Genomic DNA, 16,782 nt, shown 5'->3' with positions numbered 1-16,782 from the left:
TTTTTTTTTCCTTTCCCTTGAGACGGAGTCTCACTCTGTCACCCAGGCTGGGGTGCAGTGGCACAATCTTGGCTCACTGCAACCTCTGCCTGCAGGGTTCAAGCAATTCTCCTGTCTCAGCCTCCCAAGTACCTGGGACTACAGGCATGTGGCACCATGCATGGCTAATTTTTGTATTTTTAGTAGAGATGGGGTTTCACCTTTTTCGTCAGGCTGGTTCCAAACTCCTAACCTCAGATGACCAACCTACTTTCGGCCTCCCCCCATCTCTACTAAAAAGTGCTGCAATTAACGGGCATGAGCCACCATGCCCATGCCCTGCCCTTTTATGAATATTTTAAGATTAAGTCATAACAAAGTATAGGTTGTAGTCATCACAAAATCATCACAGAAAATGAGCTAAAAGCACTTAAAGATGGCACTACTGTCACTTAACTATTGATTTATCTTCATTAAAATTTCACATTTTTATTTAGAAAATTTTCCAATCTAACAACCAATAGGGGCTAGGCGCCGTGGCTCATGCCTATAATTCCAGCACTTTGGGAGGGTGAGATGGGCTGATCACCTGAGGTCAGAAGTTTGAGACCCACCTGGCCAACATGGTAAAATCCCATCTCTACTAAAATACAAAAATTAGCTGGGAGTGGTGGTGCATGTCTGTAGTCCCAGCTACCCGGGAGGCTGAGACATTAGAATTGCTTAAACTTTCGGGAGGCACAGGTTGTGGTGAGCTGAGATCTCACCACTGCACTCCAGCATGGGTGATGGAGCAAGACTCTGTCTCAAAAACAAAAACAAAAAAACGAAAAGGAAGATTTCCCTGAATTTTTTAAATAAACTGCTTTAGCTTTGAAACAATCCTTGGCTTACAAATAGGACTAAACGATAAATGTACTGGTACAAATGTATGTAAAGCATTAGTATATCCAATTATTCCTAATTATAATACATAGATTGATGAAGGCTTCAAGCTATGAAAAGCCCTTCTGTTAACATCACAGTACAGTGTATACAGATTCAGACTAAGAGTCAGATAATGTGTATTCTAGCCTTAGGTATGCTAGTGCCTAGTAATGTACCCTTGAGACAAGTCACTCAATCTGGGCTTCATTTTTCTTTTTCTTTTTGAGACAGGGTCTGACTCTGTCACCTAGGCTGGAGTGCAGTGCTGCGATCTCAGCTCATGACAACCTCTGCCTTCAGGGTTCAAGCCATCCTCCTACCTTGGGTTCCCCAGTAGCTGGGACTAAAGGCCCATGCCACCATGCCCACTTAAGTTTTGTACTTTTTGTAGGGATGGGTTTTGCCAAATTGCCCTGGCTAGTCTCAAATTCCTGAGTTCAACTGATCCGCCTGCCCTGGCTTCCTGAAGTGTTGGGATTACAGGTGTAAGCCACCCTTCCCGGCCCATTTTTCTTAAAGGAATTAGTCTAGATCCGAAGTTCTCAAATTCTTCAACAAAAAATATTTATTCAAAGTTCAATATAAAAGAGATTTCTTGTTAAAGTGAGATATGGAGATGAGAATTCTGCCTTTTCATCTTTCCAACTATCCTGCAGTGGCACTAAACAATTTCTGAACAACTTATAGGGTGCCTTGGATTAGAGTTGGAAAATCACTAGGCTAATCTGCTTCTGTGGTTCTTTAGCCTTCTGCTATATGACTCCCCTACCAAAGTTCACAGTCTGACAAAATTAACCTTAGAGAACAGTCCTTTACTAAAGGAAAAAAGCAGCTCTGCGATCATATCTGATTACAGTCATCAACAATTTCATGGCATTTATTACACAGGGCCACACAGAAGAAGCTATCTATAAAATTTACATACATGCAAAAAGTCATTCCTACCAGACTTAATTTAGCCCAAATGACAGATATCACATTTTTCTGTAGCAGGAAAATACTAGACCTAAAATTTCCTCAATGTTCATTCTTCACATAAAGCCAAACAAACTTAATTAATGAGCACTCCAAAATTAAAAACAGTCCTAGATACAAAGTAAAAGTGTTTTGGCTCTCTTCCTGCAGCAATCACTACATTCAACCTATACCATCTATAGAAAGTTATAATTTCCTAGGACAAAGGCTATAAAAAGGCCTTTAGGAAATGAAAAACCAATGAAATCTATTTTTAATTGTGTTAAAATATATTAAAATATATTCTTTAGCTCTTTATCTATCATATGGCATTAAGAAACTATAAATATCATGCTAGGATTTGCTTAGTGTGACAGTCACTTGGGTATATCACACCAAGAGAATAAAGCTAAACTATAACCAGTGTTTTATGACTATTTGCAACAGATACAGTTATTATCATCATAATCTAGAATTAGGAGATTATAATTCTAACACTAGACAATGATACTACAACAAATACACAAAACTATTCTATATAAAGAGGATGCTCTTGTTCCCATACTTTGAAGGGCTTTTTAGTTCATGATATAAAACTAAAGAGAGGAACTGATGTATTATATATAAGATTTTTTAAACTGCTAGTCAAAATCTCTCAGGTTTGATATAAAAACAGGGAGACCAAGGGCCGAAGAAATTAGATCTTCTCAAAGGCAGATAATTTTACAGGCAATGCCAGAGAAACAAATATTCAAAATTTCAACTTCTTTACCATATTATGAAGCAATATAGTACAGTTGTAATGAGTCTCTAGGCTTGAGCTTGTATCCCAGCATTTCCTTATTAGCCATGTTTCTTCAAACTAAGCCTTTCTTTATATGTAAAATGCAAAAAATAATACCTACCATACAAGAGTAGTATGAAAATTAAATGAAATAATGCGCAGTCTCTTACATCACTTATTAGCTATGTGATCTTCACCAACCATGTAAAATGTGGCCAGTAAATAATAGGGAAGTGAAAAAAGAGTGAAAAATGCCAGACTTAATTTTTTTTCCTCCCTAACATTTAAATAAGTATTTTCTTTTTTAAAATTTCTCCTCTGTCCCAGGATGGCATACAGTGGCACAATCACAGATCACTGCAGCCTCAAGCAATCCTCTCACCTCAGCCTCCCAAGTAGCTGGGGCTATAGGCATGCACCACTACACCTGGCTTTTATTGATTGATTCATTGATTGATTGAGACAGAGTCTCCCTCTATTGCCCAGGCTGGGGTGCAGTGTCCCAATCTTGGATCACTGCAGCCTCTGCCTCCTGGGTTCAAGGATTCTCCTGCCACAGCTTATCAAGTAGCTACGATTTCAGGCCTGTGCCACTATACCTGGCTGATTTTTGTATTTTTAGTAGAGATGGGGTTTCACCATGTTGGTCAGGATGGTCTTAAACTCCTGACCTCAAGTGATCCTCAGCCTCCCAAAATGCTGGGATTACAGGCATGTGCCACCATGCTCAGCCTTGTTTTATATTTTGTACAGACGAGGTCTCACTATGTTGCCCAGGCTAAGTATTTTTAAACAGAGCATTAAAACTTTTATTTAGTGGCGAATACTTACTTAGAGAGATATATCTTATATTTATACATAGTCATATATAGAGAATAGTTATTAAAAAACTCACAGATCAATCATGAAAGTGTAATGGTTGGGCAGGGTGTGGTGGCTCACAGCTGTAATCCCAGCTCTTTGGGAGGCCGAGGTGGGCCGATCACAAGGGCAAGAGTTTGAAACCAGCCTGACTAACATGGTGAAACGCTGACTGTATTAAAAATACAAAAATTAGTTGGGTGTGTTAGTGCACACCTGTAATCCCAACTACTTAGGAGGCTGAGGCAGGAGAATTGCTTGAACCCGGGAGGTAGAAGTTGCAGTGAGCCGAGATCACGCCACTGCACTCTAGCCTGGGTGACAGAGTGAGACTGGGTCTCAAAAANTAAATTGAACTTTCCGTGTAGTGCAGACAGCCAATGGTTGGAGGAACACACTCTTCAGTGACAAGATGCCAGTCCTTGCCATTATTCAGAGAATACTGGAGCTGTACACTGTGGGAGTTGCTGAAGGGCTTGCTACAGCCCATGCTCATTTCAAACTGCAAAAAGGTAGATGCTGACACATGAAAATCCCAGGTCTCAGCATAACGAGGTTTTCCTGAAAAAAAAAAAAAAAATGTGTAATGGCAATTCGAACACCAACCATTGCTTATATATTTTTCCTCTATACTAGCTAATTTTCCCATACTGTTTCCTTTTTATTCCACTTTTATCTTCCCAAACTACAAAATTCATTTGTTTCAAATCTGGAATTAAATACAGCTTTATGTCTTGTATTGTCAGAATTTGATCAATAACCCTATAATGTTCTTGGCCATTAATAAATATAATAGCTAAAAGAATTATTTAATTGACTAAATTATCTGAGATGACAATAGGGGTCATATTGCTTGATATGGTCTTAATAAGGGACCTATGGTGGTTAGCACTCAAGCTAGAGAATATATTTTGCTTAAACTCGGGTTGTAAAATCAAAAGGCAACAAACATCGGATGCATACTCATCAATATCATGTTGCTTCAGAGACCAGGAATAAAGGAAGATGAGCTTGAATTATCTAAAGCCAACAAAACTATCTGACTGGAAGAATGTCCCATCTTTTTGTACCAATATTCTCTCATGAAGATGTCTCCTAACAGTTCTTTCTTATTGTGAATTTTTATGCAACACACTCAAGTACTGTTTAATCAAGTTTCTGGTCCTAAATCTCATAGATGGTAAAGTTCTGGGTATTATTCAGGAGGCCAAATCAATCTCTTAATAGAAATGCTCAACATTTCTTCTGACGAGGTAAACCCTAAACAAAATTATGAACATACTGTTTTAAAAATATGAAAGGGCTTGCCCCAAGAATTATTCCTACACTAACATGTACAATACACTGACTCCAGATAGTTAAGTGTACAGAACTTAAAAGCAAATTATCCAGTTCAAACTAATAAGTAAAATAAAAAAGTAAAATTTTACTTAACTCTGATGTAAAAGCTGTCAGATCTAAACTGAAATCAGCAGTAGTATTTTCATTCTAAAGTATTAATTACAATTAAAGGATTTCCTGGTCAGGTGCAGTGGCTCATGCCTGTAATCCCAGCACTTCGGGAGGCCAACGTGGGCAGATCACATGAGGTCAGGAACTCGAGACCAGCCTGGCCAACACAGTGAAACCCTGTCACTATTAACAAAATACAAAAATTAGCCAGGCATGGTGGCAGGCATCTGTAATCCCAGCTACTTGGGAGGCTGAGGCAGGAGAATCGCTTGAACCCAGGAGGCAGAGGTTGTAGTGAGCCAAGACTGTGCCACTGCACTCCAGCCTGGTGACAGAGCGAAACTCCAACTCAAAAAAGTAGTATATCCTTAGGTGGGGGCAAAAAAAAAAAAAAATTCAGTGTTATAATGCTATTTAGCAGAATCTCTTGTAATTACAGATACTGGTCAATGAAATCTCTAATGCTCCTAAATCATAGGAAAAGTCTAAAGGAATAAAAGTAAGGTAGATTAAGGGAAAATATCTTTAAGGTTGTCCGACACAGGTTATATTAAAACAATATTTTTGTAAAATAATCAGTATGTTGTTAGCATATGATTCAACATCAGGTGACCCGAACAACTATATTTTACACGCATAAAAGCCAACTTAATTTAAAAATAGCCTTTAAAAATTAGTTTCACTACAAAGCTACTATGGTTGAATCAGCAATAACGTTGAACTCTGACCTTTGGTGTCAGCGTCAGTTAGTTGCTCTTTGGCTACCTCCTCTTCTTCTTCAGCTATCGCCTGGAAGATTGCAGTCAGGAAGAAAAAAAGCAATTCACACAGTGGGCCTTCACTGTCATTTCCTACAAGAGCTTCCTCTAATACTTCTGTGAATAAAATGTTTAAAACAAATTTAAAGTTCTGTTCATGTACAGAAAAACAACTCTACTGAAATAAACATTTAATCAACAATAGTATGTGCAACTATTTTCTTAAGCATCCATTTATGAAAGTATAGCCAAGTATTATCCAAGCCAAAATAAGAAACAATTTATAATGATTACAATAAAATCATAAGCCAAAATCACCTCATTCAAGTAAGTCAAATCAGCTTCAAAAGATCAACATATTTCATCTAAATTTAAATTTAAGGCAGGAATAAAGGATCATTTTTAAGATTGTAATTTATTCTAATCTGAATAACTGCAAATATTTGTTGTTGTGCCACTGTTCTTGAGGGCTATGTGCAAATAGGGCACAGGAGAGATCATTATCAGCATTAGGTTTTAATCCTAATATTGTATCTAAGTCATAAATAAATGTTTCTTATCTGATTCATTTTGCCTAAACTTCTTACCTAAACCAGTACTGTTAGGCCTCCTTGATCTATAAGGCACAATGATTCTTGCCTCGTCTTTTATTTCTCATAAGGAGAAATAAAAGAATTTGAAAGCCCTCCTAAAGAATATACTTTTATTAAAATAAGAGTGGCATTATAATTCTCTTTTTCAAAGACTCTACATGGATTTTAAGAAAATTATTTTACCATGTGACAGCCAAAAATTCAAAATTTTGATCCAAATCTCTTCTTTATAGTAAACCCTATTATAAATGTTTATACAAAGTAAAAGTATGGAAGTACACAGGCCAAAGAGAATTACAAAAATGGTAGGCAATAACCTGCCTGCAAACACACATATACCACTCCCTGCTCAAGAAGTGGAAACTATTCTACCCACCACCCCACTGAATCCCAAGGTGGCCTTTCACTGCTCTGACCAATGGAATGTGGCAGAAGTAAGGCTGTGCCAATTCCAGACCTAGGCTTTAGGAGGGCTAGCAGTTTCTGCTTCTTGCTTCTTAGACCCCTCAGGTGTCACGTAAGTATGAGATACTCTGATGAAATGAGAGGCCACATGAAGAGGACCGACGCACCAGACCTGTGCAAGAAGAAGCTATTTTGAACATCTAGTCAGACAAGCCTTCAGAGAGATTCCAACTCCAGTGACCCCACAGAACTTTAAGAGATGGCTTGTTTTTTTAAAGGCACTAATTTTAGGATGAACTATAACATAGCAGTAGCTAACTAGAGCACTTGCCTAGGGTCACTCCATCAGGAAACTCATCTTGAAGATCAAAAAGTTCCCCAAATGCATTAAGGAACTCCAAAACCATCAGAGCATCACCAAAGATTTCAGGAGGTAGTCTAGTTTTCACTGGTGTTGGTTCTGGAAGTTCCTGAAAGATTAAACAATTTATATAATTATTTGAACCCAAGAACAGGAAAACTTAAAAGATAGAGATGACATACTTTTTACCTAACTATTAAGAATTATTCTTTGTAGGCTACTGGTTCTCAACCCTGGCTATTTATCACAATTGCCTTTGAAACTTCTAAAATTATGGGCCGGGCGCGGTGGCTCAAGCCTGTAATCCCAGCACTTTGGGAGGCCGAGGCGGGTGGATCACGAGGTCAAGAGATCGAGACCATCCTGGTCAACATGGTGAAACCCCGTCTCTACTAAAAATACAAAAAATTAGCTGGGCACGGTGGCGCGTGCCTGTAATCCCAGCTACTCAGGAGGCTGAGGCAGGAGAATTGCCTGAACCCAGGAGGCGGAGGTTGCGGTGAGCCGAGATCGCGCCATTGCACTCCAGCCTGGGTAACAAGAGCGAAACTCCGTCTCCAAAAAAAAAAAAAAAAAAAAAAAAAATTATGGTTGTCCTGAACTTATTCCAACTTTATTAAGTCACAGTTCCTGAGAAGGGATTGGGAGAAAGGAACATTTTCCTTCCTCAAACTAGAACATAACTTTAGGCTGAGGTGTATTTCTGACTATATTTCCTAGTAAGAGTCTCTTAACCCACATTCTGAAGTCAAATCAGCTTGAAATCTACGTTCAATGTAGTATCTCCTTATGATTTGGAACATAATCTACCATCTACTGATTTAGAAATTGTCCTTTATATATCAAGTTGAATGAGTTTGATTTGGACACTTATGCCATTTCTGGAAATAGGCAGAGTCCTAACCTAGCAATCAAGCTAAATGCATGCCTGGCAACAGTGGTTTTTGGATCATTAAGGATCACACAAACTGACTATTTCTACAGAATAAGAATCATTATCAAAGCTGGTTATAAAACACAAACAACGCTACCTTGGAATTCTAAGTATGAACACATGCTTAACTAGCTATTTCTTCTCCTTTAAATATATATATATATATATAAAGAGGCTGCTATTAAATAAAAGAATGATTTCATCAGCAAAGCCATGTATGGCATATAAAACCTATGTGTGCCAAACATCACATAACATGTTTATACCTTAAGGTCATCACATTCCATATCTTCTCTAGGTTTACTCCATTGTTTTAAGTATTCCACATATTTTCGCTTTTCTTCACGTAACTTCTCTCTTTCCTAAAAATTTTCAAAAGTTAGTAACAATTCATGTAAGAAATTTATGTGGCAGCATCAGCATCTCCTGAGAACCTGTTAGAAATGCAAATACTTGGACCTTACCCCAGACCTACTGAAGCAGTAACTATGAGGTTAGGATGTAGAAACTGGTGTTCTAGCAAGACTTTCTGGTGGTTTTTAATACATGCTAAAGTTTAAGCACCACTGATTAAAATAATACCTATTAAAATAATGCTGTAAAGACTGAAAATGGGCTGAGTGCAGTGGCTCACACCTGTAATCCCAGCACTTTGGGATGCAGAGGCAGCCAGAAGTTCGAGACCAGTCTGACCAACATGGCAAAACTCCATCTCTACTAAAAATACAAATATATATTAGCTGGGCATGGTGGTACCCACCTGCCATTCCAGCTACTCGGTAGGCTGAGGCAGGAGGATCGCTTAAACCCAGGAGGAAGTGGTTGCGGTGAGCTGAGATTGCGCCACTACCCTCCAGCCTGGGCAGCTCTATAGCTTTCCTTCTACTTCAAATCAATAAGTTCCTGACAAAATAAATTGTTAGACTACCTAAAATAAAACTTCCCCTTATATCTGTAATACATTTATTATTTTCAAGATTTCATTTGAATCTGGTAACACCCTAGAGACACGAAGAGAGAACAATATTTAAAGGCAACAATATCAGAATAGATGGACTTCTCTTGTAATTCAGGTTATTTCTCCTCCTCACTTGGTCTTCTGAAGCCCTTACTTTTTGATTCTGGTGTTTGAAAAAAATGCAAGATTAACTGCGAAATGTCTTTAATAAAGCAGTGTAAATAAAATACTTCACTATTTTCCATTAAGTATATTTAATATGTTATTATGTTATTCTCTTCTTTGAAATTAGGAACACAGAGGTAAACAGATTTCAATATAAAATGCCTAGTTACAGAATTTACTGTGATTTGAATAGTTTGCTTCAGTAAGTTATCCACCCCCAACCTCCGAAATAATTCTTATAGGATCTAGTAAGATTAGCATTCAAATTCATTGTTGCTAACATTGTAAGCACATGGTTGGAAAATACTTCATTATGTATATGTATACAAAATTTTAAAAATATTCTTACCCTTTGATTTATTCTACTTCTACAAATTTATCCTGTGACTATCATAGTCCAAAAAAGACTTTATTCAGAAATTTGAACACAGCTGTATCATTTATAAGCAAAAAATTATAAAGCACCTAGCTGTAACTGTTTAATAAGTTATACAGTCATTAAAAATTCCACTTAAGATTATGTTTATGATCATGTTAGATGAAAAAAATATAAAATTTTAAATGGTGAATAATCCATGTTTTTAAGGCACAGAATAAAGACTAGAAATAAATGAATGAAAGTGTTAATTCTATCCCTGGCCAGGCATGGTGGCTCATGCCTGTAATCCTAGCAATTTGGGAGGTTGAGGCAGGTGGATCGCTTGAGGTCAGAATTCTGAGACCAGCCTGGCCAACATGGTGAAACCCCGACTCTACTAAAAATACAAAAATTAGCTTGGTGTGGTGGTGGGCACCTCTAATCCCAGCTACTCGAGAAGCTGAGGCAGGAGAATTGCTTGAACCTGGGAGGTAGAGGTTGCATTGGGCACAGATCAAGCCACTGCACTTCAGCCTGGGTGACAGAGTGATAATTCACCTCAAAATTTAAAAAAAAAAAAAAAAGTGTTAATTCTACCTCTAAATGTTACCATCAGATTTCAGGTGATTTTTCTGTCATCTACATTTTCTGGAGTAAGCTTATATTAGACCTCCTAAATCACCTCAATGGCCTATTTGAAAAACATTCAAGGGACACTATAGACAACTAAAATGAGCACAGCATGATCCTCTAAGGCTACTTGTGAATATCCCAAGAAATCTGAAAATGACTGACTTTGGAGGAAACCAGCTATAGAATTGTATAAGGAACATGCACCACTGAAGACCACAATCATAGATTTGCTGAAACAGTATTATACACCTTACTTTTCAAATAGGACAAGAACACAGTAATACATTCTTGTTATACAATTTATTTTCTTTTTATTTGTTTATTTATTTTTGAGATGGAGTCTCGTTCTGCTGCGCAGGCGGGAATGCAATGGCACAATCTCAGCTCACTGCAACCTCTCTGCCTCCTGTGTTCAAGTGATTCTCCTGCCTCAGTCTCATGAGTAGCTGGGATTATAGGTGAACACAACCATGCCTGGCTAATTTTTGTATTTTTAGTAGAGAAAGGGCTTCACCATGCTGGCCAGGCTGCTCCTGAACTCCTGATCTTGTGATCCACCTGCCTTGGCCTTCTAAAGTGCTGGGATTACAGGCATGAGCCACCATGCCTGGCCTATTTTATTTTTCAAACTGTGTATTTTACCTCTTAAAGTTTAACATATAAACTTTTACATGTATCGTTTTCCCTAAATTCGGGAAGTCTAAACAATGAAATCATTTAGAACTGCATTCTAAAAGAGGTTTTAAGTGAGGTGTAAAGGCATGTTAAATTTTCCAAAGCAAAAGGGAGGTAAACCAATATTGTTTATCAGCTTTCTATGAACATTCATAAATGTGAATGAAAGTAGTAAAAACATTTGAAAATCAACCATGGATGTAGATATGTAATGTTACCATAGATATATAGAATATAGCTAATATACTCAAATGAATACCTTTTCTCTTTCTACTTTAAGCCTCTCTTTTTCTTCTTTTTTCTTTAGTCTCTCCTCTTCAACAATTTTCTTCAATTCTTCCCTCTTTTTCTCTTTATCTTCTTTTTTTTTTTTCTTCGCTTCTAAGGCATCTGCTTTTTCTCTTTTTAATTTAGCCTTTTCAAAAGCTGTGGAGAAAAATCAAACTTAGAACTATATATAGACAAAAAAATAACAGTTGGCCTTTTTTTTAATATATATAACAGAATCCCTGAAATAGTTTAAGGTTAAATGAGATTAGTAGACTCTTAAAATTCCTAGAGGGAGCCAGCAGGTGATTAAAATAGGGAAAGCAAACTGGGTAAGTTTAAGACAAACTACAGTACTGGGACGAACATGTCCCTGCCTTTGAAAGCCCTAATACCCAAAGTGTGATCTGAAGACCAGCAGCAATGTCATCATCACCCTGTTAAAAATGCACAATTTCATTTCCCCCACCAGATCTACTAATTTAGAATCTTCATTTTAATAAGATCCCCAAGTGATTCATATGTATATTCAAGTTTGGGAAGCAATGTTTTAAAAGGCAATATGAATCAAACAAAATAGCCCTAGTTTGCAACCCCTGGAAACTCAAACTTCTGCTTAATCTATCACTAAGCAATTTAATAGGGAATATGCTAGACCATGAAATATCATTTTAAGAGATGAAGCAGTCTTATTTGTAAAACAAGCAAACAAACAAACAATCGTTATCTGATAGAAAAAATAACTGCACCTCAAAACAATAAACCAGGCCGGGCGTGGTGGCTTGAGTGTGGTGGCTCACGCCATAATCCCAGCACTTTGGGAGTCCAAGGTGGGTGGATCACCAAGTCAGGAGATTGAGACCACCCTGCTCAACATGGTGAAACCCGTCTCTACTAAAAAAAAATACAAAAAAAGTTAGCTGGGCATGATGGTGTGTGCCTGTAATCCCAGCTACTCCAGAGGCTGAGGCAAGAGAATCGCTTGAACCAGGGAGTCGGAGGCTGCAGTGAGCCAAGATCAAGCTACTGCATTTCAGCCAGGCAACGAAGCAAGACTCCATCTCAAAAAAGTAAAATAAAATAAACCAGAAACATGCCATGTCAGAAACATCCCCAAATCAGGTACAGAGAAATATTCTTTCTTATTCCTAATCAGTTTTTGGAAAGAATGTTAAAACTCACCCAATGACTTCATTTCTTCTTGTTTCAAAAGTTTATCTCTTTCTTTAGTAGCTTTGTTCCTATAACTTGCAAGAATCTGTTTATTAGCAATATTGTCCTCCTAAAAAACAAACCAAAATAGTATGCCTGGTTCTTATAGTAATAAGAAGAAAAAAATTTAAAACTTTCACCAGTTACATTTTCTTTATACTAAAATGATTTTTTTTTTTTTTTTTTTTTTTTTTTTTTTTTTTTTTGAGACGGAGTCTCGCTCTGTCCTCCTGGCGGGAGTGCAGTGGTGTGATCTCAGCTTTCTGCAACCTCTGCCTCCTACGCTCAAGTGATTCTTCTGCCTCAGCCTCCCGAGTAGCTGGGATTACAGGCGTGTGCCACCACACCCAGCTAAATTTTTTTTTATTTTTAGTAGAGATGGGGTTTTGTCATGTTGGCCAGGCTGGCCTTGAACTCCTGGCCTCAAGTGGTCTGCTCACCTCAGCCTCCCAAAGCGAGCCACCGTGCTCAGTCTAAAATGAGTTTTTATTCTAAAGTATAACTGGGCCGGGTACAGGCGGCTGATGCTTGTAATCTTAGAATTTTGGGTGCCAAGGTGGAAAGATCGCTTGAGGTCAGGTGTTCGAGACAAGCCTCGCCAATATGGTGAAACCCCATCTCTACTAAAAATGCAAAAATTAGCCAGCCATGATGGCATGTACCTGTAGTCCCAGTTACTCAGGAGGCTGAGGCAGAAAAACTGCTTCAACCCAGGAGGGGGAGGTTGCAGTGAGCCAAGATCATACCACTTCTTTCTAGCATGGGTGACTGAGGAGACTTCATCTCAAAAAAAAAAAAAAAAAAGTATAACTGAACTATTAATAACTCTAATCTTAGTAATAAACAGAACATGAGTTAACTGTGTATATGTATAAATTATTACAAGTATATCTCAGGAAAAAATGGCAATATATAGAAAGAGCCTTAAAAAATACATTAGAAAAGCAAACAAAAAACTTTAAACTTTCAGCTTACTTTACAAACTGGATGGTATAAATATCAAATAAAAAAGATGCAGAAAAAGACATACCAGAAAAATTCTGTGGCCAATGTTAAACAATGTCAGATTTTTTATTTTTATTTTTTATTTCTTCTAAGAATAATGTCTCTAACCTAATTAATTTGTATAGTTTTGAAAAATTTTTTAGACTAAGTCTTGGCTGTGCTGCCCAGGCTAACGTGCAGTGTCGCGTGATCTTGGCTCACAGCAACCTCAGCCTCTGCCTCCCAGCTTTGAGCAATTCTTGTGCCTCAGGTTCCTGTATTTTGAGTAGAGACAGAGTTTTGCCATGTCAGCCAGGCTAGTCTGGAACTCCTGGACTCAAATGTCCACCCACCTCAGTCTCCCAAAGTGCTGGGATTACTGGCAAGAGCCACTGTGCCCAGCTGCATTATTGTGTTTTTAAAGCCCCCTATAACTTCCTCCAGTCAGAATTTATTGCTCTTTATTTTACACTTCAATCCCATAGTTTATTCCCTGCTTTACATTTCAGTAATTGCTTATAGGCTTGCTTCCGCTTTGGTATAAAATCCCTATGGTATGAAGGTACATATCTAATTTACACTTGAAACCTCTACAAGCTTCACTACTGAGCAGTTATCAACATACTGTAAATACTCACATATTTTTTGGTGAGGTAATGGGTTTCTTCCTCTAAGCTATGAATGTGAGGGGAGACACACATACTTCTTGATTCTGAGTACTGTTTTATTAACAGTGAATATGCAGTTTTAATCAAGTCTCTACTTACCAGACTAATAGGTATTCGTTTGGGAGGTCTCCCTCTTCGTCTATTAGCAGGACTGAAGATAAATGTGGGTGGATCATCAGGGAAGAAATAAGAAAAATCTTGTTCTGCTATTTTGTACGTTGAAAGAGATGATTCCTTAATAAAACAAAGACATAGGGTACAATAATAACATATTAGTAAGCAATATACAGATATGCCCTAACATGTCATATGGCCACTATTAATGCTGTTAAAAGATTAGGATAAAAACATTAGAATTTTATGCATTATAGTGTAGTAAAATACATTTTAGTTGGTTTAACCAAGCCTTCCTTCACTATGTAATTAATTAGCCTTACCAAAAAAACCACAATTCAATAATTACCATAAAATACCTCAAGAATGGTTGTACAGTTTCCTGTATTTCAAAATTACATTTATATTATTCAATAATCTGTTTTGCTTTGACTAATTTTGTCTGAGATTTGCTATGTAAATGAATAATCAATCTATATATTTAACAGTAAAAATCCACTGTATTAACCCGATAAATTTTTCTTAACCATTTCCCAAATGCTGAACATTCATTTAGATTTTCCTTCCACGGTACAGTAATAACTTAAATACTTAATGTATCAGATTTCCCATTACATCCCTCTAGTCTTGATAAAAGCAGAAATATCTGCAAATCCCTAAAAGGTTTAAACAAAGAAATGAAGTTCAGAATAACTCATTCTTCCCAGAAACGGTGTGGTTCTATAATAATTACTAAATCCAAGACTTACTCTCTTTACCTTGTATCTATACTTTGTTTACCTTTTTAAAATTTAAATTTTTAATTTTATTTATTTATGTATTTATTTATTTTGAGACGGAGTCTTGCTCTGTCACCCAGGCTAGAGTGCAGTGGCATGATCTTGGCACACTGCAACCTCTGCCTCCTAGGTTCAAGTAATTGTCCTGCCTCAGCCTCCTGAGTAGCTGAGATTACAGGTGCGCGCCACCACACCTCGATAATTTTCGTATTTTTAGTAGAGACAGGGTCTCACCATGTTGGCTAGGCTAGTCTTGAATTCCTGACCTCAAGTGATCCTCCCACTTTGGCCTTCCAAAGTGCTGGGATTACAGGCATAAGCCACTGCACCCAGTCTTGCTTACCTTTTATCCATGTGTAACCCTAGACTTTCTGTTATTTTTTACCTAATGACCAAGATTGTCATTATTCCTTTCAAAACAAACAAGTGAATGAAAACAAATGCCACTTACAGAAATTCCTTTCAAGAAATGTGTGAGAAAATAATGATACAAAATATATAAAGTTAACAAAACAGAAAAAGATATTTTGTGTATAATTATTTTTGTAGGTAGAGCACAGCTTTAAACATCTAAAACTCAACCAGTTCTGGTCATGATAATAAATCAAGAATCTATCAAAATTTCACATTAAAGATTTCATTAAAATGATCATATTTCATCCCACATAACCTCTGATTTATATGGGATAACAGAATTATCTACAGAATAGAATTCTCTAATTGTCTACAGAACTGCACCTTTAATACGAATATAAATATAAAGCACATGGCTGGTTTCTTCTCAAATATACATACACTTAAAAAGGCCAAAATAGATTTTAACACATGAATCGCCAAAGTGCCTAATTCATACACACAATACACAAGACCCACATTTTTGTGTACTTGTAGATTCTAACAGCAGTCTATGCTCACCAAAACTGGTTTTCAGACTTTGTGGGCTTGCTCACAAAGTACTGTGCTGATATGATTTGGCTCTGTGTCCCCACCCAGATCTCATGTGGAATTATACTCCCCAGTGAGAGGACGGGCTTGGTAGGAGGTGACTGAATCATGGGGTGGACTTCCCCCTTGCTGTTCTCATGAGGTCTGCTTGTTTCAAAGTGCATAGCACCTCCTACTTCACACTCACTCTCTCCTGGTCAGCCATATAAAGATGTGCTTGCTTTCTCTTTGCTTTCGGCACTGACTGTAGGTTTCCTGAGGGCTCCCCAGAAGAAGCCTGTATAGCCCACAGAACCGTGAGCTGATTAAACCTCTTTTCTTTTATAAGTTACCCAGTCTCAGATATCTTTATAGCAGTGTGAGAATGGATTAATACACCTGCATATCCATTAATAATCTTCTATTACACTCTAAGTGAAAAATGTTTATTGTGACTTTAATTTCCATTTATTTATTAAGTCAAGTTGAGCTTCTTTCCATGTTCACTGACTTTTTCCTTGGCGAAATACTTGCTGATGTCTTTTATCACCATCTTCCAATTGGGTCATCTTTGCTCACTGATGTGTAAGAAATCTTTGTAAATTAGAGGAATTGGCCAAATGGCTGTTTACAATATACATATACAACTATTTACATGTATCGATTGTCCACCAAGTGCCAGGCACTGTTCTACCCATTTGTCGCAAGTATCTAAATCATTAAAACTTTTTGTAAGCATCATTTAATATGGCTACCTGATAATCAATGCTATAGACAGAGCAAAATTGAATCGTATCAAGGCAGATACATAATTTTTTTAAAATGTGAGCATATTTGTTTTTCAGATGACTCTTACATTTTGAAGTTTTTATATTTCATCCACTGTGAATTTTAATCATATTTATTTGACCATTTTCCTACTGGGGTAGTTATGTTTTTCTAGCTAATTTGAGTTCTTCATTGTATTTACTCAAGCTATTTTTCCTCCAGTGCTTGCTCTTGAAATCTATGTATGACTTTTTTTTTTTTTTTTTTTT

At 37.2% G+C, this 16,782-nt stretch overlaps 1 protein-coding gene across 1 annotated transcript in view; it reads right to left on the bottom strand.

Moving 5' to 3' along the window:
• BAZ1A (bromodomain adjacent to zinc finger domain 1A) overlaps positions 1-16,782 on the bottom strand; it is a 109,567-nt gene that overhangs the window by 34,466 nt on the left and 58,319 nt on the right. The window contains exons 5-12 of the mRNA XM_037733153.1: positions 14,028-14,162; positions 12,247-12,346; positions 11,057-11,223; positions 8,275-8,370; positions 7,045-7,183; positions 5,652-5,832; positions 4,936-4,967; positions 3,863-4,066 (exon numbers count right to left, since the gene is read on the bottom strand). Of these exons, the coding sequence (XP_037589081.1) occupies positions 3,863-4,066; positions 4,936-4,967; positions 5,652-5,832; positions 7,045-7,183; positions 8,275-8,370; positions 11,057-11,223; positions 12,247-12,346; positions 14,028-14,162 (1,054 nt within the window). The remainder of the gene's footprint in view (positions 1-3,862; positions 4,067-4,935; positions 4,968-5,651; positions 5,833-7,044; positions 7,184-8,274; positions 8,371-11,056; positions 11,224-12,246; positions 12,347-14,027; positions 14,163-16,782) is intronic.

The sequence above is a fragment of the Cebus imitator genome, unplaced genomic scaffold (assembly GCF_001604975.1).
Source record: "Cebus imitator isolate Cc_AM_T3 unplaced genomic scaffold, Cebus_imitator-1.0 Scaffold496, whole genome shotgun sequence".
NCBI lineage: Eukaryota > Metazoa > Chordata > Mammalia > Primates > Cebidae > Cebus > Cebus imitator.
This window is presented reverse-complemented; position numbering and strand designations above follow the sequence as displayed.